Source organism: Pan troglodytes, chromosome 11, assembly GCF_028858775.2.
Source record: "Pan troglodytes isolate AG18354 chromosome 11, NHGRI_mPanTro3-v2.0_pri, whole genome shotgun sequence".
Taxonomy (NCBI): Eukaryota; Metazoa; Chordata; class Mammalia; order Primates; family Hominidae; genus Pan; species Pan troglodytes.
The window spans coordinates 55102845-55128628 of NC_072409.2; the positions used below are offsets into that span (position 1 = coordinate 55102845).

At 48.1% G+C, this 25784-nt stretch overlaps 1 protein-coding gene across 4 annotated transcripts; it reads left to right on the forward strand.

Moving 5' to 3' along the window:
• The first annotated feature begins 7 nt into the window (after positions 1-7).
• Positions 8-25403, forward strand: LOC736857 (putative aquaporin-7-like protein 3). 4 transcript variants are annotated; one of them, XM_054658197.2, is made up of 8 exons: positions 8-316; positions 1412-1462; positions 7692-7780; positions 14198-15492; positions 15921-16058; positions 16267-16385; positions 16596-16816; positions 17234-17396. In XM_054658197.2, the coding sequence occupies exons 4-8, from the start codon at positions 15396-15398 to the stop codon at positions 17310-17312; spliced, it is 654 nt and encodes a 217-aa protein (XP_054514172.1). In that variant the 5' UTR covers positions 8-316; positions 1412-1462; positions 7692-7780; positions 14198-15395; the 3' UTR covers positions 17313-17396. The 4 variants fall into 4 exon arrangements, 2 of the variants coding, with proteins under 2 accessions (XP_054514172.1, XP_063643810.1); XR_008537091.2 differs by lacking the exons at positions 14198-15492; positions 15921-16058; positions 16267-16385; positions 16596-16816; positions 17234-17396 and adding an exon at positions 25193-25403; XM_063787740.1 differs by lacking the exons at positions 8-316; positions 1412-1462; positions 7692-7780; positions 14198-15492 and having other exon boundaries at positions 15497-16058; positions 17175-17638.
• Positions 25404-25784: the final 381 nt, after the last annotated feature.

Sequence of the window (25784 nt, forward strand, 5' to 3'; positions counted from 1 at the left end):
GCTTCAGAACTCGGTCTCCACGGCACTGCTGGCCAGATGAGGGATGTTATTTTGGGCAGTGCATCTGAACTTGGTTCAAGTGGCACCAGCCAAATCCCTGCCTTACTGACCTCTCCCCTGGAGGATCAGGAGCAGCGCTCGAGGCCACCCTGGGAGGGCTGAGAGGCAGGCTCTGGACTGGGGACACAGGGATAGCTGAGCCCCAGCTGGGGGTGGAAGCTGAGCCAGAGACAGTCACAGAGGAACAAGATCAAGATGCGCTTTAACTGAGAAGCCCCCAAGGCAGAGGCTGAGAATCAGAAGACATTTCAGCAGAGTGAGTGGGGCTCCAGGCAGGGTGGGGATGGGGCAGCCTCCTCAGTGCCCAGATCTGGAAGGGCCATTCCCTGGGTACCATACAGCAAGGAGGTGACTGAGGGATTGTTTGGGGAAGGAGCCCCGGCTGGGAGTGGAAGTCTCGGCTTTCTTGTTATGGTGCAGTCCTGTGTTGCTGTGTGACACAGGCACATACACCTTCTCTCTGGGCCTCAGTTTCCTTACCTGTAAGTTGGTTGTTGGGAGGACCAGCGGTAGAGCAGAGATAGCAGGGATGCACTGGGCTGGGCTGTCAGCAGACCATGGTGGTGGGACGAGGAGAGAGCTGAAGACCACCAGCAGTGGACCACAGCGGGAGGCGTGCAGGCAGGAGACGGGTCAGCTGCCGGCTTGCTGGAGTCATTCCTCCCACGCAGTCCCCTCCTGAGGGGCTGGAGCTGGGGCTGGAGGGTTTCAGCAGTCAGGGCTGGAGATAAGAGTCTGTGCTGGAGCTAGAGGGAACTGGGCTAGAGAATCAGGAGGACAGACAGGGTGAGGGGACTTCGGGCTACCTTCATGCTGTCAGTTAGAGATAAAGATAGGAGTACAAAGGGGAATTTTTGGGTGAGGTACACGGGTGAAATGAGTTTTCAGGGCCTCATCCTGTGTGTTCACCTTCTGTGTGTGTGTGTGTGTGTGTGTGTGCATGCGTGCATGTATGTGTGTGTGCAGGTCCTGGACAGTCACAGCTTAAGTTAGCAGCAAGAGGGCTTGAGGTTAAAGGTATAGCACGCAAATATGAGGCTGGAGCCACTGAGTAGAGGCTGTGGGCATCTCCACAGTCCAAAGCTGGGCTGCAGACAGGGAAGGTCAGCAGGAGCACTGGAGGGTCTGGCCTGGGGTTGGGGTCCTGGGGCCAGCATGGGTGGGGTGGGGCTCCAGGGCGTCACCTCATTGGCTGAGTACCGCTCTTCCCTCCCTGTTGCTTGGCTGGGTTAAGGGAGTGGCACTAGCAGGAGCTGCCCCAGGGCTTCTCCCCTGGGGACCAAGGTCTGATGGAAGTGTGGGGCCAAGTTCTGTGTCCTCCAGCCCTAGTGACCTCTCTTTGGCTCCTCAGCATCTACAAATCTGAAGGACAAAACATGGTTCAAGCATCTGGGCACAGGCAGTAAGTACCCCACCCTCTTCTCACCCTCCAGCCCCCTGTCCTCCACCCAGCCCACTTCAGTGCCCTCCCTGCTCCATCCTCAGCCTCTCCCTTGGGGCAGCTGTCCCCCCTCGACCTCCTCCTCCCCACCCACCCACTCGCCTCTGAGGTCCCAGAAGAAAAGCATCTTCCACCTGTTGCCTGGGCTGGGTCCTGGGGTGAGGGAAGGCTCAGAAATACTTGGATGAGGGTCAAGGCATGCAGGTGGCCTTCAACTCAACTGCACTCAGCACCTCTCACCCTCTCAGGCTCAGCTGTCTTTGGGGTGAAAAAGAGCCAGTCCTTGCAATGGCCAAGGCCCTGCCTATGTAGTCCTTGTTAGCTTTCTGGCCTCCCCACTCCAGCCCCCTGCTCTCCCTCCTCCAGCCACACTGAGTTTCTTTTCTGTTTTTTCTTTTTCTTTTTCTTTTTTTTTTTGAGATGGAATCCAGTTCTGTTGCCCAGGCTGGAGTGCAATGGCACGATCTTGGGTCACTGCAACCTCCATCTCCCGGGTTCAAGCGATTCTCTTGCCTCAGCCTTCTGAGTAGCTGGGATTACAGGATTACAGGCACACACTACCATGCCCAGCTAATTAGTTGTTGTTGTTGTTGTTTTTTGTATTTTTAGTAGAAATGGGGTTTCGCCATGTTCGCCAGGCTGTTCTTGAACTCCTGACCTCAGGTGATCCACCCGCCTCGGCCTCCCAAAAGGTTGGGATTACAGGTATGAGCCACTGCACCTGGCCTCACACTGACTTTCTTTGCTTTCTTCAAACATGCTGAGAGTCCTCTGGTGACTATTCCCTCCATCTGAGAGGCTTTCTGCAGTTAACATACAGCCCACTCTCATCTCCTTCATGGCTTTGCTCCAAGGCCACCTTCTCAACAAGGATTACTCTGACTGCCCTATTTGAAATCACACCCCATCTCCAGCCCCTGCACTCCCAATTCCCCTCTCCTTGCTCTGTTTTTTTCCATAGGAGCTGGTACCTTCGCTTATACAAATGTACTTACTTATTACATTTCATTGCTGTCAGCTCCACGCAAGCAGGGATATTTGCCTGTTTGTACACTTGGACGGAGAGAATGAATAGTGCCCCTCTGTTGACATCATTGCCTCTAGCCTACGTCTCTTTCCAGGGCTTTAGATCCTGTTTCTAGAGACCCACTGGCGTCTCACAGGCAACTCAGCTCCTAGATGGAAACAGCCTCCTCCGCCCCCCACAAGTCCACTCCTCCTGTGCTCTTGGCTCAGTCAGGGGTCCCCTTCTCTTCAGTTGCTCAAGCCAGAAGTCAAGGTCATGTCCTTGATACTTCCCTCTCCCCCATGCCTCACATCCAGTCACCAATCTCCTAAAATATCTAGAATGTGCACAGCTTCCACCATTCTTTCTACCACCACCCTACTCCCCCATGGCCATGTCAGGCCACCACCCACCCATTCTTCAAAACTCCCTTCAGGCCTCACCTCCCATGCCTCCCCTGAGTTCCCCCAGTCCCAGGCTGCTTCTCTCTGGTGGTGTTGCCATTACCCATCTCTTCTATTAAACAGAGTGACCCAAGAGTGGAGAGTGGGTTTTGACTTTGTATCCCTGGTGCTTGACTCATAAGTAGGTGCTCAACAAAATTTTTTTCTTTTTTTGAGATGGAGTCTTGTTCTGTTGCCCATGCTGGAGTGCAGTGGCATGACCTCGGCTCACTGCAACTTCTGCTTCTTGGGCTCAAGCGATTCTCACATCTCAGCCCCCACCCCAGCTGGGATTACAGGCGCCTGCCACCACGCCCAGCTAATTTTTTTTTTTATTTTTAGTGGAAATGGGGTTCTGCCATGTTGGCCAGGCTGGTCTTGAACTCCTGACCTCAAGTGATCCACCTGCCTCGGCCTCCTGAAGTGTTGGGATTACAGGCATGAGTCACCATGCCTGGCCAACAAATGTTTGTTGAATGAAGAAATGTTGGTTAGCAGGTTGACTTGTTGGCTCGTGGTTAGTTGGATAGTTTATGGTTGACTGGTTGATTAGATAATTCAATGAGTTAATAGCTGGTTAACAGGAGAATCAGTTAGTTGGTTTTTGATAGGTTAGTCAAAGGGTTAGTAAGCCACTGGGCATGGTGGCTCATGCCTGAAATCCCTGCACCTTGGGAGGCTGAGGCTGGAGGATTGCTTGAGTCCAGGAGTTTGGGACCAGCTTGGGTAACATGGCAAAACCCCATCTCTACAAAAAATAGGAAAAAATAGCCGGTCATGGTGGCATGCTCCTGTAGTCCCAACTACTTGGGAGGCTGAGGTGGGAGGATCACTTGAACCCTGGGAAGTCTAGGCTTCAGTGAGCTGTGACTGTGCCACTGCACTTCAGCCTGGGCGACAGAGTGAGACCCTGTCTCAAAAAAAAAAAAAAAGAAAAAGAAAAGAAACAGGCGTTAGTGAGTTGTTAGCTATTTAGTTCCTTGGTTAACAGATTACTTAGGGGATCTGGTTGGCTGTCAGTTTCTTGCTTTGTAGGCTGGCTTTCTTGGGCCCCTCTTCTTAGTCTGTACCCTCTCCTTGAGCTCTCTCATCTATGCCTATGGCTCAGATGACCATCTGTGATTTGCTGTCCTCCAAATGTGTCTGTAAGTGAGACCACATGACCAGCTGCCTCCTCACTGGCCATCCCACCCAAGTGTCTAGCGGGCTCCTCACACTCAACATGTCCAGAAAGGGCCTCCTTGTCCATTCTTCCACAGCTTCTCTGCTGTGCCCCACGCTAGTCACTCCGCTGCCCTAGCCAGGACCTGAGGGCATCGCTGAGCTGCCCCGCTCCCTTCCCTCTCTAACCGAACACCAAGCCTGTCAGCTTGACTGTGCTCTTGTGGCCATTGGCACTGCCATCTCTGTGGCTCAGGCTGCCACCACTTCTCCACCCATCTGTGGAGAAGCTGATGCTCACCCTGCCTCCACTCCACTTCCTCCATCCTGGCCTCCACAGGGGAGGCAGCTCTCCTGCTGAAATCCTCCACTTGGCCCACGGCCCTCTGGTAGACTTCAGACTCCCTAATGTGGGCCATGAGGCCTTCTGCCACCTGGCCCTGGCCCCTCTCTGCCCATCTCATGCCACCTCCACTCCTCCGTGGCCAGCCCATTCCTGCACATTGGATACAGCCTTAGTTGCAGGCCTTTGCACATGCCAGTCCTATGCCCAGAGTGATCCCTGCCTCCCTGGAGGCTCCTTTACCCTCCAGCCTTCTTTTCTTGACCTAAATTTCCCTTTCTCTGGGAGCCTCCTACCCCCTCCTCTAGGCCATTCACTTCCTCCACATGCCCCACAGTGCCCACTCTTTCAGCTGGGGCAATGCTCATCACACTGCATAGTAATTGCTCAATTGATTGCTTTTCTTCCCACGGGCTGGATTGTACCAGTGTCCTTTACTGCAGTGACTGAACATTCTAGGCACAGTAGATTCAAGAAATCTTGAGTTCATTGGCTGGTTGGTGGTTATCTGTTGCTTACTGTGTCTTGCCTGCTGTGTGGTGATGAGGAAGGAGCCAGGCTTCCAGGATTCTCTCGGTGTTCTTGTCTTTCTGCTCTGTCCACTTCTCTCTCTTCTTCTGTGGTTACCTCCAGCATGGGAGGTGGGGTTGGATGGGAGCCAGTGGAGGGTCACCTCGCTCTGCTAGGGAGAGCAGCAGCATTCCTCAGGGCTCCTAAATTCCCCTGACCTCACAGCAGCAAAAAGTAAGCAGAGGGAATGAGAGACGTCCAGGCATGGAATAAAACATCTTCCACTTTTCAGCTGAGACCCTCTGTTCATAGCTCACCCATCCCAGTCCTTGCTCTATTCCTTACCCCAGAGAAACAAAACCAGGGATGAGTAGATGGAGGGGGATGCAGAGTTGCGCGGATATTCCACTGGCCCCCATCCAACTCCAGCTCCCATGCAGCATCGTACAGGGGTCTCATTATCCCATGACCAGCCTCCTCAGCCCTGAAGAAGAGACCCTACCAATGCAAGCAGCAGCCCAAAGACAGTCCTGGGAAGGTACCATAGAGGCAGGGGAGAGGTAGACAGAGCAGGGAGCCAAGAACACCAAGGGAATCCTGGAAGCCTGGCTCCTTTCTCATCAGCACAGAGCAGGCAACAACCAGCCAAGGAACCAAAGATTTATTGAATCTACTATGCCTACTATGTTCAGGCACTGCAGTGAAGCAAACTGGTATGATCCCAGCCCTTAGGAAGAAAAACCGTTAATTAATTAAGCTTTTTTTTTTTTTCTTGAGACAGGGTGTCGCTCTGTCACCCATGCTGGACTGCAGTGGTGTGATCTCAGCTCACTGCAACCTCTGCCTTCTGGGCTCAGGCAATCCTCTCACATCAGCCTCCCCATTAGCTGGGAACACAGGCATACACCACAACACTGGACTAATTTTTGTTTTTTTTTTTTTTTTTTTTTTGGAGAGATGAGGTTTTGTCATACTGCCCAGGCTGGTCTTGAACTCCTGGGCTCAAGCGATCAGCTCGCCTCGGCAAGTGCTGGGATTACAGGCGTGAGACACTGTGCCTGGCCTAACTGAGCAATTACTATGCAGTGTGATGAGCATTGCCCCAGCTGAAAGAGTGGGCACCGTGGGGCATGTGGAAGAAGTGAATGGCCTAGAGGAGAGGGTAGGAGGCTCTCCCAGAGAAAGGGAAATTTAGGTCAAGAAAAGAAGGCTGGCGGGTAAAGGAGCCTCTGGGGAGGCAGGGGACCATTCTCGGTGTAGGACTGGCATCTGCAAAGGCCTGCAGCTAAGGCAGTATGTGATGTGCAAGGATGGGCTGGCCAGAGGAGTTGAGGGGCTGGTGTCAGCTTCTGGGCATGCAGACAGTGAGAGAGCAGAGTGACTAAGGCCACACTTAGAGGTATCTGTATCCCTCTTCTTCCTCTTTTTTTTTTTTTTTTTTTTTGAGATGGAGTCTCGCTCTTGTTGCCCAGGCTGGAGTGCAGTGGAAAGATCTTGGCTCACCACAACCTCCATCTCCCATGTTCAAGTGATTCTCCTGCCTCAGCCTCCGAAGTAGCTGGGATTACAGGCATGCGCCACCATGCCTGGCTAATTTTGTATTTTTTAGAAGAGATGGGGTTTCTCTATGTTGGTCAGGCTGGTCTCAAACTCCTGACCTCAGGTGATCTGCCCACCTTGGCCTCCCAAAGTGCTGGGATTATAGGCGTGAGCTACAGGGCCCAGCCCCTCTTCTTCCTCTTTATCCTCCAGTCCCACCCCGCCACCTTCCCCAAACTCCAGTCCTATACCTCTCCCTATACGCAGATTTGGGACCTGTTACTCACCTGTTTCATCTACGTTTCCATCTAACCGTGCACTTAACTAAATATAAATCAAGTGCCAGGCCCTTTGGGAAGCTCTGAGGATCTAGTTGGGAGTAAGACAGATTCCCCAGTTTTCACTCATTCAACAAATACTTATTGCACATCTACTATGTGCCTGGCATGGTGCTGGGCACTGAAGATACACCAGGAAGTAGATCCAGTCCTTCCTTTTCTCCCTCCCTCTCTCTTGGTCATTCATTCATTCACTCACTCTCTCACAAACCTCTGTTTGCACTGACCTGGTTGCACAGCCTGGTGCATTTTGCTGACCCCTTCATTTTTGACAGAACCTGGCGCATGTTTCAGCGCTCAGTGCTGTTTACAGAGCTCGGCAGCAGACTTTGTCACACCTCATGCTGTTTGTAGACTGCCTCACTGTTGCCAGGCCCTGGCCTGTGACCCCAAAGTTCTGGCTCTAGCAGATAGGCAGACAGACAGATGGACAGACATAGACTACTGAGCTCTACTTTCCATCCTGCTCTCTCCCACCCTGCTTTTTCCCAGAGGCTTGTTGTCACCGTGGATTGCACTTTCAGCTCCCCACCTGCCCGTCTGCAAAGTGGCCTCATTGGTGTGCCATTTTTACTGGTCCAGTCCCAACTACAAGGGGCATGGTTTGGCCATCTACCCCAGTTCCTCTCCATGTCCCCATGGCTCTCAAGTGTCTCCAATTCCAGCTGTCCCAGCTGCCCCGGGCAAGAGGAGGTGTGTGTGGCAAGTCTGCTGGGTTACCTATTAACTCAGCTGTGAGTTGAAGAGCCAATGGGCAGCAGGCAGACTTGAGTCTCCTTTCTGTCCATGGGCTCGGGCCACTGTATCAGGTCCACCCGTGGCTCCAAAATGGTCTCCTGGTCCATGATAGCAAAGATCCAGGAAATATGGTGCGAGGAAGATGAGAGGAAGATAGCGCGAGAGTTCCTGGCCGAGTTCATGAGCACATATGTCATGATGGTGAGTGGGTGGGCAGCACGAAGTGGGTGGGGCTCTGCCCAGGGCTTTCCATGACCCCCTCCCCATTCTGACCCCATGGGTCACATTGTCCATTCCTTGCCTCTGAGCTGGGAGCCTGGGGAAGCAGCGAGGAAAGTAAGGAGGGGGGGGCTTTCTCATCAAGTCTTTTTGGACAGAAAGGGCTCATAATATGTGGGGGTCAAATGAAACCATGCACTGGGCTATCCGGGGCAAGGCTGGAAATGGGGAGAAGGGAAACCCAGAGTAAAGAGATTGAAGAGGCCCAGGTGCAGTGGCTCATGCCTGTAATTCCAGCACTTTGGGAGGCTTAGGCAAGTGGATCACCTGAGGTCAGGAGTTCGAAACCAGCCTGGCCAACATGGTGAAACCCCGTCTCTACTAAAAATACAAAAATTAGCTGGGCATGGTGGCGGACACCTGTAATCTCAGTTATTCAGGAGGCTGAGGCAGGAGAATCACTTGAGCCCAGGAGGTGGAGGTTGCAGTGAGCTGAGATCACACCATTGCACTCCAGCCTGGGTGACAGGAGCAAAACTCTGTCTCAAAAAAAAAAAAAGAAAAAGAAAAAAAAAAGAGAGAGAGATTGAAGAGAAACTTGATGATCAGGCTCTGATAATGAATCCAGAGGGCAATGGGCGATGTTGAAGGCTGGCAAGCAGGGGAGTGACATGATCAGATTTGGATTTTAAAGGTAATTTTGGGTGCAGTGTGGAGCATAAGCAGGACAGGCAAGGCTGGCAAGAAGGAACCAGTTAAGAGGCTGTTTTTGATCTGGGACAGAGAGAGGGTGATGACTGATCTGGGGTTGGAGAAGAAAGCACATGTTTGAGAGGGCTGTGGAAGATGGAATCGGGGAGACTCTGCCAGCAGAACATGTAGGCAAAGCGCCGATGAGCTGTTCTGGAGCACGGGGCCCAGCACAGGGTGAGAGGCAAGATGCCTGTGGGGAAATCCAGGAGATAGTTAAACACAGGCAAGGGGCTGGAGCTCAGGAGAGGCTTGGTCTGGAAGGAAAAAGTTGAAGTTCATCACAACACAGGTGGTGGTTGTCAACACTGTCTAGAAGGAGTGTACAGAAAGAGAAAAGGATGGTTTGAGGACAGAGCCCTGAGGAATGAAGAGGGGCATGCAAAGGAGCCTGAGAAGGAATGGTCAGAGAGGTGGGAGGAGAACCAGAGCCGACTGCGTGACAGAGGGGGGCAGTGGTTCCACCAGGAAGAAGCCGTCAGCGGCACGGGCAGCGGCAGATGGGCCACGCGAGGTGAGCACTGGCAAGGGGCCTTAGGGTTTGCCAACGTGGAGGTTGCTGGTAACCTTGACAAGGGCTCTTCTTTAGTGTGTGATTGGGACAGAATCCAGACTGCAGGCGGGATGTGAGGTTGCTCCCTCTCCACCTGCTTCAGCCCTGCCACTTACCCCAGTGAGCCTCTGCCCTTAACATGACTGTAGCCATGTTTATTGCATCTTATGCAGGGTCCAGGGTCTAGAAAAAGAAGGGGCAGCCTCTGGGAAGGGAGGCAAAGGCAGCCAGATGCATGCTAGAGGAAGGTGGGGTGAGAGAGGCTGTTTGTGTGTGTGGTGGGGCCCATGGAGCTCAAGGGAGAGAGGAAATTGGAACACCAGGGTTCTTAGCCTGACCCTGCCACTAAGTGACCAGTTGCCTTGGGCAGGTCTCTCCCTGGCTTAAAGCCTGACTTCTCACTTATATCCTGTAGAATTAGGCCTTCGTGGGCTTTGGAGCTGTGTTTGAATCCTAGCTCTGTTATCTTCTAGCTGTGCGACTATCCACAAGTATCTTAACTGTTCACAAATTTAGCTTTCTTGTTTTTGAGACAGGGTCTCACTCTGTCTCCTAGGATGGAGTGCAGTGGTACGATCTCAGCTCACTGCAGCCCCCACCTCCCATACTCAAGTGACTCTCTTGCCTCAGCCTCTTGAGTAGCTGGGACTACAGGCACGTGCCACTGTGCTCAGCTAATTTTTCTATTTTTAGTAGAGATGGGGTTTCACCATGTTGGCCAGACTGGTCTCGAACTCCCGAATTCAGGTGACCTTCCTGCCTCGGCCTCCCAAAGTGCTGGGATTGCTGGCGTGAGTCACCTCGCCCGGCCCACAACTTTAGCTTCCTTATTTGTTAACAGGAGGACTTGTGTGAAGAAGGCCAAGTCTCAGCACCCAGTGTGGTACCCATGTATTGGTCCCTTGTTATTAGGACGGGTGCTCTAGCTGCTGTCTCCTTTCTGTCTCTGGCCCTCCCCTACTCCTCTCTTACCTCCCCACCTGCTTTGGCTCCTGAGCTGTGAGGACAGCAGTTGGATCCTGTCCCTCCTTAATCCAGGGCAAAGCAATTCACTTACCACAAGACATTCCAGCCCCATGAGGGCTGTTAACCCTTGGAACCTCGGAGGCAGGAGGGTGCATCCTCTGAGAGCTGTTAGGGAAATAGGCACCGCCCACATGCTTGATACCTGCCCACATCTGTGTTCCTCTTCCTTTTGTTGAGATTTTCATTGAGCACCTAATGCATCCTGGGCTCTGTGATGCTAAGCCCCTTACGTGCAGCATCTTCCCAAATCCTCGCAATAGCCCTGTGAAGTAGGTACTATTATTATCCCAGTTTCACAGATGGGAAAACTGAGGCTCCTTGAGACTAAGCCTTTTGCCCAAGGTCACACTTTAAGTCAAGATTAAATCCAGTGCAGTCTAATATCACAGTCTTTTTTGTTTTTTTTTTTTAGATACAGTCTTGCTTTGTCGCAGTGGTGCAATCTCGGCTCACTGCAACCTCTACCTCCCGGGTTCAAGCGATTCTTGCGTCTCAGCCTCTGGAGTAGCTGGAATTACAGGTGCATGCCACCATGCCCAGCCAATTTTTGTATTTTTAGGAAAGACAAGGTTTCACCATGTTGTCAAGGCTGGTCTTGAACTCCTGACTTCAAGTGATCCTCCCACCTCGGCCTCCCAAAGTGCTGGGATTACAGGCATGAGTCACCGTGCCCAGCCCAATATAACAGTCTTGACCCTTAACCTCTATGCTCTGTACCTTAGCTTAAATATTGCCAGCTTTTAAAGACTGGCTTGTTAATGCTCCCCCAGCCAGGGTAAGGTCCTCACTTTCAGGTAGTTCAAGATGCCTCTCTCAGCCTCAGTTTCCCCATTTACAGAGTGGGAGAAAAATTCTTGCTGTGCAGATTTGTTGTGAGGATTGAAGACAGTAGCACTTGTAAAAGAACTTTGTGAGGCGTAAGCCTATATCAGATATTGTGGTGTTGTTATTTTTAGTTGCCAGGCTGTGCCAAGAAGTGAGGGCTTTTTTTTTTTTTTTTTGGTAAATATATATATATAGGAATATCAGTGAGTCACCAGGGTGAAGGTTTTGCCAAAAAAGCTAGTGTGACCTTGGCCCCATTTATTGCAGCCAGGACAAGGGAAGTGGACTGATCCGTGTTGCAGCTTCCAGGTGTGTTGCCCTTGGAGCTGGCCTCCTGGCTGTGGGGGAGAGTTGGATGGGCTGGGCCACATTCACTGATCAGGGAGAGGAGGGGCTGGAGCCATCCGGGCCCTGGAAAACCAGCCATACACGTGAGACACGGGGCAAGGGTTGTAGATCACATGCTACGGGGGCCAGGAGAGCGGCAACTCAGGGCGGTGGGGACTTTGGCTGGCTGCAGAGTGCCAATCTGTGCAAGGCTGTATAGCTGCTGCCACTCCAGCTGACTGTTGCCATGGAGGGTGGAATGCAGGCCAGTGTTGCCTGAGTTGCTCATTTTTCAAGAGAGACGGAAACTTCTGTTCTTCAAAACCAAGTTATCTAAACAAAATCTGTGCGCTGGATGAATTAGGTGCATGAGTTGCCAGTTGGCAACCCTGACACAGGGAATCATGTGGGGTTCATTCACTCACCCAGTATTTTATTTTATTTATTTTATTTTTTTGAGACAGAGTCTCACCCTGTTGCCCAGGCTGGAGTGCAGTGGTGTGATCTCAGCTCACTGCTCTGCCTCCCCGGTTCAAGTGATTCTCCTGCCTCAGCCTCCCGAGTAGCTGGGATTACAGGCATGTGCCACCACACCTGGCTAATTTTTTGTATCTTTAGTAGAGACGGGGTTTCACCATGTTGGCTAAGCAGGTCTCGAACTCCTGACCTCATGATCGGCCTGCCTCTGTCTCCCAGAGTGCTGGGATTACAGGCGTGAGCCACCACGCCCGGCCTATGCTCATCCAGTATTCTTAGCACATGGTATTGGAATGTGGGAAAGGCCATGGGGGCCCCTCTGTTTTCAGACCCTCCATGCCTCCTCCAGTCCCTCTACCTCTTGACCCTGCCAGCCTGTCAACCTGTCCTGACCTCACTCCCCCCTGCACCCCCATCTGTTCCTGTCCTCTCCTGCTGTATCTTATCCTGGATCTGAAGCCAGCCCAGCTCTGGGCTCCCCTGCTTCTGTCCTGGGGCTTCTGAGGGACCCAGTGGGCCCTGCTCAGCTGCCTCTCCCCCACCATATCTGGGCTATTTCACATTTTCTCAGACTTCCCCAAAGCTGCTCTGTACTCTGACTTTTTTTTTTTAAATCAGCAAATGGCTTGATCTGCTGCTTGATAGGTAAAATAATCAACACTTCCTATGTTCAGCTCACCCTCTTGTCCCTCTTACCACCAGACCCATTAACCACCCGTGTATCCACATATCACCCCTTGGCTGGGGCGGGGTCCTCTCCTTCCTGGAGGACACCTCCACTTCTGCACCAATCCAGCTGTCCAGCCTATTCAGGTACTTTACTCTGTCCTTTTTCTCTGTCCTTTATCTTCAGCCCATCCCTCTCTCAGCCTATAAACATACTGAAGTTTCTCCACTGAAAACAACACAAAGTGAAACATCCCTCCCTTCACCCTGTCAGCCCCTTCATGGGATCATGTTCTCTCTTCCCCGCTCCTCAGGCGAGTTCTCGAAGAGGAGTCTACACTGGTGCCTTTCAACTCTTTTTTTTTCTTTTTTTGAGATGGAGTCTTGCTCTGTCGCCCAGGCTGGAGTGCAGTGGTGTGATCTTGGATCACTGCAAGCTCCACCTCCTGGGTTCAAGCAATTCTCCTGTCTCAGCCTCCTGAGTAGCTGGGATTACAGGCAAGCACCACCACGCCTGGCTAATTTTTGTATTATTAGTAGAGACGGGGTTTTGTCATGCTGGTCTTGAACTCCTGACCTAAAGTGATCCATCCACCTCGGCCTCCCAAAGTGCTGGGATGACAGGCATGAGCCACCACACCCAGCCTGGTCTGCCTTCTTACCCTGTACCCTCTCCTGGGGCTTTCTCCTCTGTCCGCTTTGACTTCGGCCCTTATGTCTACAATTCTTCAGGTTTTCTCCTTTATCAACTCTAGAACAGAGTTCTCCAGGGGAAATACAATACAAGCCATCTGTATAATTTAAATTTTTCTGGTATCCACATTAAAAAGGTAAAAAGCAACAGGTGAAATTAATTTTAATAATTAACCCATATAGCCAAAATCCTATTTCAAGATGCAATCAATGTAAAATTATTAGGATATTCTGGCCAGGCATGGTGGCTCACACCTGTAATCCCAGCACTCTGGGAGGCTGAGGTGAGAGGATTGCTTAAGGCCAGGAGCTCGAGACCAGCCCGGGCAACATAGTGAAACCTCATCTCTACACAAAATAAATTGAAAAACTTAGCTGGGATAGGGCTCAATGGCTCATGCCTGTAATCCCAGCACTTTGGGAGGCCAAGGCAGGCTGATCATCTGAGGTCAGGTGTTTGAGACCAGTCTGGCCAACATCATGAAACCCTGTCTCTACTAAAAATACAAAAAAATAGTTGGGCATGGTGGCATGCACCTATAATCTCAACTACTCAGGAGGCTAAGGCAGGAGAATCACTTGAACCCGGGAGTTGGAGGTTGCAGTGAGCCGAGATTGCACCATTGCACTCCGGCTTGGGCGACAGAGCAAGACTGTCTCCAAAAAAAAAAAAAAATTGGCTGCATGCCGAGGCACATGCCCATAGTCCCAACTACTTGAGAGGCTGAGGTGGGAGGATCACTTGAGCCCAGGAGATGGAGGCTGCAATGAGCCCTGATCATGGCACTGCACTCCAGCCTGGGTGATAGAGCAAAACCCTATCTCAAGCATCAAACAAACAAACAAATAAAACAGAGGCACAAGAAAGCAAGGCATGCATGGAGCAGCGCAGTTGTTTGGTTTGAGGCCATCTGGCACAGGTAACTGCCTGGATTTAATCCTGGCTCACCATGTACAGGCTGTGTGACCTTGGACAAGCCATTCAAGTTCTCTAAGCTTCAGATTACCCATCTGTCAAGTGGGGGAGAATAATAGTGCTTAACTATCATTTGCAACATCTGAGTTTCTGGCTCGGCCAACAGGGATGGGGAACATAGAGTGAGGAGCAGGTGTGCTGTGAGATGGCAAACCTTCAACAGAGACTGAGACGCCCACGGAACACCAGGAGAGTTGCAGTGGGGATTTGCAAATAGGCATCTGGCTCCCCCACGGAGATGACGGGAATTTCAGCACATCAGGCATAGCTGAGACTGTCTACGTGGTAAAACCATGCCTGAAAAGACCTTTGGAAAATCAGGAGGTTGCTGGAGCCCTTGGAGAGAGCTTTGGTGTCTGTGACATGTGGAAGTGGAAGCCAGATTGAGGAGGGGGTGCGAGGGAAGGGGTGAAGCAGCTGGCCAGTGTGTTCTCTCCTGCAGCCTGACTGAAACAGGGAGGGGGCAACCAGGAACCCACAGCTGGAGAAGGATACTGGGCAGGGGTGGGACAGTTTGCTGGGAAGGATGAGACTCCAGTGTGTGGGAGCCAATCAATGGGAGGATGGAAGGTATGGGGGAGACGGAGGCCTCTGCAGAGGGAGAGGATAGCACAGGAGCCAGGGCTGAAGGGAACAGTGGCTCTAGACTGAGGGTAATGGGCCTGAAGGTAGGCCCCTTCCCCTGTGAAGGCAGCATTATCTGAGGAGCCGTGAGGGATGGGCAAGAAGCAGCAGCTTGGGAATGCCGCCTGAGGTCAGTGGAAATGAAGCTGAGGGCAAGACAGTTAGGGCCCCACTGTTCCAGCATTGTGGGAATTGCGGTGGAGTGTGTGTGTGTGTAGGGAGGGGTTCCTGGCAGAGTCAGGCATGGACGGATTTGGAGGTCCCTTGAAGAAACTTCCTTCAGGTCAGCCTGAAGTGTGAGGGACTCTGAGGGGGTGCAATGCATGGCAGCCATCCCCCCCTCGCAGCCCTGCCTCACCCCAAAACTTCAGGTGGGCCTGGGGCTGAGGTGCTTGGATGTTTGTAGTAAGAGCTTCTAACTCTGCCGCTCCACCCGGCTCTCAGTGGCTCAGGTCTGAGAGGCCTCAGCAGGGGCAAGGAGAGGAGGCAGTGAGGAGGGAAGGCTCTGGAGGAAGAGAGCATGGCAGAGGGTCTTTGAGGCAACGCCAGGGAGGCCCAGGGCATGGGGGTGAGGAGCTAGAACTGAGCTCTGAGCCCTCTTCTGAGGTTGGGGCTTCTGGGCAGGCAGCCCCCTTAGAGGCCCTCCCTTGTAGGTATTCGGCCTTGGTTCCGTGGCCCATATGCTTCTAAATAAAACATTTGGGAGCTACCTTGGTGTCAACTTGGGTTTCGGCTTCGGAGTCACCATGGGAGTGCACGTGGCAGGCTGCATCTCTGGTGAGTGAGCCCAGGCCCTGCCGGACCGGGCAAGACCAGGTGTCTCCAACAGGCTCTTTCCTGCCCGCCTCAGCCAGCTCCTTTGCCAGCACAGCCAGTGCCTCAGCCTGGCCACCGGGCGGGAGGAAGTCTCCTCTGAACCCCGTGCCTATGACGTGTCTGCCCCAGATTCTTCCTGGCCCCCTCGACCTACCATTTTCACTGGCTGGGTCATCTTAGGCAAGCCATCGCCTTCTGTGTTCCTCAGTTTCCTTAAGAGTGAAACGAAGATGGTGGCCCCTGCCTCACGGGGTGGTTGTGAGGGCTCAAGGAGAGAACTCTGTCACGGAGCATGCTGTCATACACACTAGCCATCATTGTTCTCATACCGTTTGTCACTGTTGTTTGTTCTGCTCTCACTCCCTGACACACTTGCCTGCTGCCCGCAGGAGCCCACATGAACGCAGCTGTGAGCTTCACTAACTGTGCACTGGGCCGTGTGCCCTGGAGGAAGTTTCCAGTCTATGTGCTGGGGCAGTTCCTGGGCTCCTTCCTGGCGGCTGCCACCATCTACAGTCTCTTCTACAGTGAGCGTCCTGACCGGGTGTCTGCCTCTGGCCTCAGCCGCCTCCTATGAAATATGGGCAGATTGGACCTCAGTGTCCTGATTTGTAAAAAATAGCTGGGAGAAAAAAGCCTTGGAGGTCTCCCACCCTCTAACCTATAACCTCATTTCCGGGACCCCGGTGGGGCTTAGTTGGGGGCAGGTTCGCATGATAGTCTGTGTCTCCACAGCGGCCATTCTCCACTTTTCGGGTGGAGAGCTGATGGTGACCGGTCCCATTGCTACAGCTGGCATTTTTGCCACCTACCTTCCTGATCACATGACATTGTGGCGGGGCTTCCTGAATGAGGTCAGTGGTCCAGGATGAGTACCCCTCCCCCTGCCCTCCACCCCTCAGGATGGAGCCAGCAGGGAGTCCCTCCGGATAGACAGGACAAGAACTCTGGATGGAGACTGTACCAAGATGTGTCTCTGCTGGTGGGCTTGGGTCTGGGGCACTGCCGAGGTCCTGTGGCTTGGGGAGGGGCCCAGGTGAGCTGCCACAGCATCTGCTCCTCAGGAGTGGCTGACCGGGATGCTCCAGCTGTGTCTCTTTGCCATCACGGACCAGGAGAACAACCCAGCACTGCCAGGAACACACACGCTGGTGATAGGCATCCTCGTGGTCATTATCAGGGTGTCCCATGGCATGAACACAGGATATGCCATCAATCCGTCCTGGGACCTGCCCCCCCCCCGCATCTTCACCTTCATTGCTGGTTGGGGCAAACAGGTCTTCAGGTACTGCCTCTGCCCAGGCCCATTCCTTTGAGATTTTCTGTGGGGCCCCTGTGTGTTGAGGTGTGGGGGGTGAGGTGAGGGGCAGCACAGGAGGGTCCTGCAGAGCCCCCAGGTGGCCTGGGGAGCAGGAGTGAGTCCCAACATTTCCCCAGGCCAGTACAGATACAGATCCTGCACCTGCACTGAGTGTCAACCCTGTCCCTGAATCGGGCTGAGGCTGACCAGGGCCCCAGGTTGGGGGTGTTTCCTGGGTTAGCCTCAGGATGACTCCTCTGCTCAACCAGTCTTGGCCCGAGGTGGATGAGGGTGCTGTCCTGGGCATCAGCCCCCTCAGCCGGCCTCTGCCTCTTGCCTGCAGCGATGGGGAGAACTTGTGGTGGGTGCCAGTGGTGGCACCACTTCTGGGTGCCTCTCTAGGTGGCATCATCTACCTGGTCTTCATTGGCTCCACCATCCCACGGGAGCCCCTGAAATTGGAGGACTCTGTGGCATATGAAGACCACGGGATAACCGTATTGCCCAAGATGGGATCTCATGAACCCATGATCTCTCCCCTTACCCTCATCTCCGTGAGCCCTGCCAACGGATCTTCAGTCCACCCTGCCCCACCCTTACATGAATCCATGGCCCTAGAGCACTTCTAAGCAGAGATTATTTGTGATCCCATCCCTTCCCCAATAAAGAGAAGCTTGTCCCACAGCAGTACCCCCACTTCCTGGGGGCCTCCTGTGGTTGGGCTTCCCTCCTGGGTTCTTCTAGGAGCTCTAGGGCTATGTCTTAGCCCAAGGTGTAGAGGTGAGGCACCTCAAGTCTTTCATGCCCTGGGAACTGGGGTGCCCCAGGGGGAGAATGGGGAAGAGCTGACCTGCGCCCTCAGTAGGAACAAGGTAAGATGAAAGAATGACAGAAACAGAATGAGGGATTTTCAGGCAAGGGGGAAGGAAGGGAGGTTTTGGTGAAAGGACTGTAGCTGACTGGTGGGGGTCTGGCTTTGGAAATACTTTGAGGGGATCCTGAGATTGGACTCTAGACTCTCCCCTGGTTGTTCCCTTCCCCGAGTTCTGGCCGGTTCTTGGACCAGACAAGGCATGGCCCAAGAAGGTAGATCAGAATTTTTTAGCCTTTTTTTCATTAGTGCCTTCCCTAGTATTCTTCCAGATTTTTTTTTCTTAATCACATGAAATTTTAATACCACAGATATACTATACATCTGTTTATGTTCTGTATATGTTCTGTGCTTTGTACATAAAAAAGAGTAAGTTTTTTTTCACCTCCCCTTTTAAGAATCAGTTTTAATTCCCTTGAGAATGCTTGTTATAGATTGAAGGCTGGTAAGGGGTTGGGCTCCTCTTTCTTCTTCCTGGTGCCAGAGTGCTCCCACATGAAAGAATAGGAAAGGAAGATGCAAAGAGGGAAATCCTTCGAACACATGAAGACACAGGAACAGGCCTCTTAGGGCTCCAAGGGCTCCAGGGAAGCAGCTGCAGAGGTTGGGTGGGGTGAGGGGCCAGGATCCACTGACCCTGGGGCCAGGCAGGAATCACTCTGTTGCCTGGGGCTCAGAAGGTAGTATCACCCATGGTTCCTGTTATTGCTCATGTATTTTGCCTTCCAACAATTATTGTGCACCTACTGTGTGCAGGCCCTGCCTGGACACTGGGGATGTGCAGTGGATGCACTGGGCTCTGCCTTTGAGGGTTGCAGTTTAATGGGTGACAGGTAATTATAAGGAAGAAGGTGAGTGCAGAGTGGGAGGCTTGGAGGCTGTGGGGCTTGGGGTGGGGGAGCTCACATCCAGCCTCTGGGCCAAGGCCAGGAGGCTTCCCAGAGGAGGAGACAGAGCAGGGTATTGTGGTGAGGGGTGTCCTTTTTGGGGCTGGGATCTGCACTTTACAGTTTGAGGGGATGGGCAGAGGAGGCTGGGCTTCATTCTGGAGGTGGGGACATGGTGAGGTGAGGTTTAGAAAGCACACCTGAGCCGCAGTGTGTAGGATGCTGGAAATGGTGGAGATGGGCCTGCAAAGAGAGTGCTGGGAAGTGATGACCCAGGAGCAGCAGCCGGGCACCTAACAATGGGTCAGCACCGTGGAGACAAGGGCCGGGATTGATCAATACCCGAGAAGTACAATGTACAGGACTTGGGCTCCATTTGGATGGAGTGGGTGAGGGAGGAGTCAGAAATGGCTTCCGGTTTCCATCTTGGGCCTGGGGATTGGAGATGTCCCCACTGAGAGTAGGGCACAAGTGAGGAAATGGTTTGGAGAGGAAGATGATAAGTTACATCATGGATGTGCTGAGTCTGAGTTGCCTATGGGACTTGGAATGGGGGGTGGCAAAAGGTGTGTGATCTTGAGCAAGATATTCAACTCTTCTGGGCCTTGGTCTTCTCATTTGTAAAACGGTGATAAGAATATTACTTCCCATTTGTGTTGCTGTGAATATTAAATGCGCTACCACATGTAAAATGTTGAGAATCATTTCTAGCTCAGAGTAAGTGCTCAATAAACACAATTATGCCTTTTATATGGTCTGGAGCTCAGAAGTGGAAGACAGGGTTTTGTGAAGTCATGGCTTTGTGGATGTAGCTAGATTGTGGAGTAATGGCAGGAGGGTCGGGGGCATGGCACAAGGTAGGTGGTCAAGAGACACTGGACACAACGCAAATGTCCATCCACAGGGGAACAGATACATACACTGCTGCGCAATTGCACATAATAGAATCCTCTACAATAGCAAAAATTAAGGCACAACAGACACCTGCAACAACACAGAAAAATTCTGGAGGCATAAAAAGTAATACAGTAGCTGGGCGTGGTGGTTCACACCTGTAATCCCAGCACTTTGGGAGGCCAAGGTGGGTGGATCACGAGGTCAAGAGATCAAGACCATCCTGGCCAACATGGTGAAACCCTGTCTCTACTAAAAATACAAAAATTAGCTGGGTGTTATGGCACACACCTGTAGTCCCAGCTACTTGGGAGGTTGAGATGGGAGAACTGCTTAAACCTGGGAGGCGGAGGTTGCAGTGAGCCAAGATCACATCACTGCATTCCAGCCTGGCGACAGAGCGAGACTCAGTCTCAAAAAAAAAAAAAAAGCCTGGTGTAGTTGGGCACCTGTAATCCCAGCTGCTCAAAAGGCTGAGGCAGGAGAGAATCCCTTGAACCCGGGAGGCGGAGGTTGCAGTGAATGGAGATTGTGCCACTGTACTCCAGCCTGGGTGACAGAGTGAGACTGCGTCTCAAAAAAAAAAAAAAAAAAAAGCAATACGGTAGACTATATACAGTGTGACACAGTCTTGTAGCTGAAAAATAAGCAAAAACATATTCTTTGATATATATATGTATGTAAGAAAACTATTTTAGGAAAAGAAATAATTCCTACAGGCAGATGGGGAAGAACACAGGAGTAGTACAAGCTATTAATAATTTTCTAGTTTTGGAGTTGGACATTTGTGGGTTTATTATATGATTGTGCTTGATAACATATAAATGTGATACATATTGTTTGTATGAGATATACATATATATATATATACACACACACACAGATAGATGATTGCTGACAAGGAGTTTCTAAAGATCATATATATATTTTTAGGTAAAATAGAATAACATTCTGCTTCTGGTCTTCATAATAAAAGAGAAATCAGGACTAAGAAATCAAGTGTTTATTATATAGAGTTTTAATTTTTATTCTTTTATTTATTGATTTATCTTCTTTAGGCATGTGCAGAGATGAACTCACTAATTGTTCAAAATAAACAATTTGAATTCAAAGCAAAGTATATTTTTGGAATATCAATTATCACTTATTGCAGATAAATGATAATATAAAACACCAACTTTGGAATTTATTTGTTTTACTTCTGTGACTCTCAGCCTTCTTTTTAAAATATAGTGTATGTTTTAGGTAAGTCCAGACAGCAGCCAGCACTACATTTGGTTTAAAATCCAGCTTTATAATGACTTCATCTTTCAACCAGCCAAAGGCTAGTTACCTTGTGTCTGCCATCGTGCATATGCTCTCAGCTCCTGACTGAGAAAACATGCCTGCAAGCACTTCCCTGCCTGAGATTATATTAAAAATCCATACCTGTGCTAGCAGCATGAGTTCAAGTTGATTATTGTTCTAGATCTGTGACTTCCCATTCATCCTCCTAAAGATATAAATGACCACATACATAGGAATGATTATGAAGGCAAGGTTTAGTAACAATAATATACATAGTACTCTAATGGGATTGAATTGGAACACCCACATTAAACTCTCTTAAAATATATGGAGCAGAACACATGAGAGAAAGCAAAAGAACAAGTGCACACAGCAGAGCTGCGAGTTGCATACTCTGTGCATGCTAATACCATCGCAACAACATCACTAAGGCTTCTGGGTAACGTTTGCCACATCATATTGTGACGTGCATTTGTTTTTATATTTTACCCTAAAAGGCAAAATAACTCTCCATGTGATGACAGAGGGAGCACACACAGAAAAAACCCTCTCAGAAATATTAAAATGGTTACAGGTAATTCAAATGGTATACTGTTTTAAAAGGTACTTGTCTAACACTTTAAGTTGGAAAAGCATCTTGGAAGTCATTAGATCCATATTTACATTACTTGAATTGTGACCCTAGCTTGACATTTCCATGGTGGGAGACATATTTTATTTAGGAGGCAGCAGTCTATTTAGTTTTTGAGAGCTTAATCGATAGATGGTTCAGGTTTTCTACTGAACCAAAATCTAAATGCCTACCCATTGGTTTTCGTAGCCAACGTCAATATCCAACTGCTCTTTCACACGACATGGCTTCAAAGGCTATGTAACTAACATCATGCCACTGCACCTATGTCTTTTTAAAGCCAAGTACCTCTAGTGCCCCTCATCATAGCTCATATTTCAAGGTATCTTTCAGCAACAATGAATTGCATTAATCAAACTCACTTTTTTTGCGTGTGCTTCACTTTATAGCTCTTCACAAATAACACATTTTTCACAAATTGAAGGTTTGTGGCAATCTTGCATCAAGCAAGTCTATTCATTCTATTTTTCCAACAACGTGCTCACCTTGTGTCTCTATTTGACATTTTAGTAATTATCACAACATTTCACATTTTAAAATTATTATTATTATTTTAAATATTTTAACTTTTAGGTTCATGGGAATGTGTGGAGGTTTGTTCTTTAGGTAAATTCGTGACTCAGGGGTTTGATGTACAGATTATTTTGTCACCTGAGTGGTAAGCATAGTACCCAACAATTTTTTTTCCCTGAACCTCACCCATCTCTCATCCTCCTCCCTCAAGCACACCCTAGTGTCTATTGTGCTGCTCTTTATGTCAGTGTGTTCTCATTATTTAGCTCCCAGTGATAAGTGAAAATAGGGAATATTGGGTTTTCTGATCCTGTGTTACTTTGCTAAGGATAATGGCCTCCAAGCTCCATCCATGTTGCTGCAAAGGACAGATCTCATTCTTTTTCATGGCTGAATAGTAATTCATGGTGTATATGTACCGTACTTTCTTTTTCCAGTCTACCACTGATGGGAATTTAAGTTGATTCCTGGGTATCTATTACCTAAATTACATATAAAAGCAGAAAAGAAAAATGACAAGTAGAACATGAAAGTTAAACAGTATCTTTTCAGGTTCAATGACATAAATATTCTTATTATCTAAAGGTATAAAGTCTAATGTTTTATTTCCTATAGTGCTTTTATAGCAAAACACTTTTCAGAATTAGATAAACAAGATTGAGGCCCCAGTCTTACTACCTATTAGCTAGGTAAACTTGAGCTTTGGGATTTTCAGATTCAGATCTTGCAGGCAAATAAGATTTACTTGATATTACTTGAGGATGACAATGTCTATCTTGCAGATTATTATGGTGATGAGTTTATTTATGTGGATTGTTTTAGGATATTTTAAAACTATGTACAGACCTAAAAAAAATCCTCATAATCTTTGCAGAACTGGGGAGGCATACAGGCATAATACAACTGTAAGAGTTACTGTTTCTCATGCTTTTGTTTTCTAACTGCTCTGGCCACTGTTTTAGAAAGAAGGGTGAATATATGTAAATATTCCTGAAAAAATAAAGTTTTAGAATATTAAATTATTACATATTTCATTCAGAATTTTTTGAAAGGTAAAACCAATGATTGAATGTAGTTCATGGGATTATCTGGTCCATATTCATCTACCATGATTTCACAAATTTTTTTTCTCCTCTATTGATGAGGAAAAAATTAAGGGGAAATGTAGAAATGTAAGGTAAATGATCTGCAAAGAAATACACACAGGAGGTATGTGGGAATGTAACTGTGTAGGTCCGAAGGCAAACTAGGTGAAGGAGGAAGGTGAGGAAGAAAGGCATTTAAGACTTACTCTTTCTGTTTTCTTCTCAATTTTAAAGCCTGATGGAATATAATTTTCTCTACAGTAAATGTTGAATGAAAATCAGTTTTGTGTGTGTTAATAATGACTTCACCAAGAGCATTTGAAGCTCTGTCTATCATATTTTGATGCTCAAAATAAAACATTGTTTTTATAGCTTAATAGTCTCATACAGTCAATTATTGCCTCCCCTCCAGACTGACACTTTGAACATTATTATTAACACTGCTGTCCTTAAACCATCATCGGCCTGCAGTGCAGACAATTTATTGATAGCTAATAAAACAGTGTTCAGATGCTGCCTGAGGGCAGGATTCAGAATTGTCATACCAATGCACAACCACATTTGATTTTTTGGAACAAGTTCCATTACTTAAAAATTATGGTTTCATTTTCTTATTTTTATATCTAGATTTTAACATTATATGCATGCCTATATAAGCATTAAATATGTTATTCAGTTATGTGTGAGTGTAACTCAAATTTCTTGTAATGTGTATGTACCGTTTAATATAAGACAGATTATTGATTAGGAAATAGTTAACAATTAATAATAGACATTGGCCAACCTCAATTACTAAACCAGAAAATAAGTTTATATTTATTTATTTTATTACTTTTTATTATACTTTAAGTTTTAGAGCACATGTGCACAATGTGCAGTTTATTTAAATGTATTGACTGTTTTTTAGTCACTACACAAATCATCTAAAAGAAAATACCACAGATGAAACCTGCAGATCCACTAACTAGTTATCAGTTTATCAAGACTGATCGTGTCCACTCCCTTCAGAAATCACATGGATTTGTGCATTATGCAGATCTTTTTTGGTCTTCCCCATCTTTTCCCATCCTGAACTAGAAGTAGAAGCCTATTGCATTTTTATCTGGTACTTTCTTTTGCATTTAGTAGAAATACATACACATACTACCCTAGGCTACTTCGCAGTACATTAAAATTTCCTTTTGCTTTCCAGTAATTTCAAATATCTCAACTAAATATCTCAGTTGAAAAATCAAAGTTTTAATTCTTATCCATCTTTCAACATTAAAACTTTTAATATTGATTATAATGTGTTGCCTGCACTTTTGTTTTGTTTTGTTTTGTTTTGAGACGGAGTTTCACTGTGTTGCCCAGGCTGGAATGCAGTGGCTAGATCTCAGCTCATTGAAATGTCCCAGGTTTAAGCAATTCTCCTGCCTTAGCCTCCTCAGTAGCTGGGTTTACAGGCAAGCACCACCATGCCCTGCTAATTTTTGTATTTTTAGTAGAGATGGGGTTTCACCATGTTGGCCAGGCTGGTCTCAAACTCCTGACCTCAGGTGATCCTCCCACCTCAGGCTTCCAAAGTGCTGGGGTTACAGGCGTGAGCCACCCTGTCTGGCCCAGCACTCTTAATAGATATATAAATCTTACTCTATTAATTGAACTAAGAACATATTTATAATTTTCCAAATATCATTTATAATTATTAAATATTAAAACACATTTATTCTGCTTACCAAACTTTGCATCTCCTCAGAATGCCTAAATATTTTGCCATATGAAGGTTCCAGTGGAAGTTTCAGACAATACATTTTGATGGCAAATGGTGAATTTTCCTATTGAGAAATATGTTGATTACAGGAAATAAGAGAAACAGTAGATTTTCAAAACCTTTTCAAACTATTTCAGATGAATATTCAGAATTATTTTACTTATAGATTGTGCTCTTCTAAGGCACTTACATATTCTGACAACTATGTGTTTTTGAAGCAAATTTTGACTGAATTAATAAATGACAGCACAGATCAAAATTTAAAAACTTACAAAATTCTCAATAGATTTCACAATTGTGCAAAGTCCCATGCTTTCTTTTAATATTGTATACTTATTATACTTTTAAGGGGTACTTTTTACCAGTTGATTTATTATCAAATAAACTTTCTATAATTTGACAGAACAACATAAATTCTTGTTTTTCTCCTTTCTACCTAGAACATACATATGATAGTTGAGAAAGACACATATTCTGATCATGAAGAAATAAACACAAGTTAAATATGACTAAGCAGAAAGATGGAAGGACCAGGAACGGTGATGCTAACTTGGAACCATGATGCAGGCTCTAAACTCCTCTACAATCATCCTCCCTTGTGAGAAAAATACATAAGTCACTTTTAAAATAAATAGAAACCTGAACACACTTCTTAGCTGGTTTAAGTATTTTTAAAACATTGATGAATTAAACACAGAAATATGGGGAAATCTCATTACTTACCTTAAATTTTGAAATTTTCTTTACAGACCATGAGTTACTTAATGCTCTTTCACTCCTGAGTTTACATTGTAAATTAAAGTTATGTCAGCTTTAAAAAATAACCAATTAAAAATAATGATCTAAATTTATACTTTAATTTTAACTAATAGTATTATCTCTTATTATTTACCTCTGATAAAGTCCAAATGTTTGTAGGCCTATAGCTCTGGTTATATACAATGAAATATCTTTCTCATGAGTGTAGAATATCTAGATTATATTTAATGCATTTACTTTTTGAGGAAAAGGAAACCCTTAATAAAATAGCTT

What these genes read in the sequence shown, in the direction of transcription:
- LOC736857 (XM_063787740.1), top strand. Translation starts at nt 15,929, where the DNA reads ATGAACGCAGCTGTGAGCTTCACTAACTGTGCACTGGGCCGTGTGCCC. An exon ending in GGCGGGGCTTCCTGAATGAG is followed by an intron (nt 16,386 to 16,595) that starts GTCAGTGGTCCA and finishes TCTGCTCCTCAG; the next exon opens with GAGTGGCTGACCGGGATGCT. An exon ending in TGGGGCAAACAGGTCTTCAG is followed by an intron (nt 16,817 to 17,174) that starts GTACTGCCTCTG and finishes TCTTGCCTGCAG; the next exon opens with CGATGGGGAGAACTTGTGGT.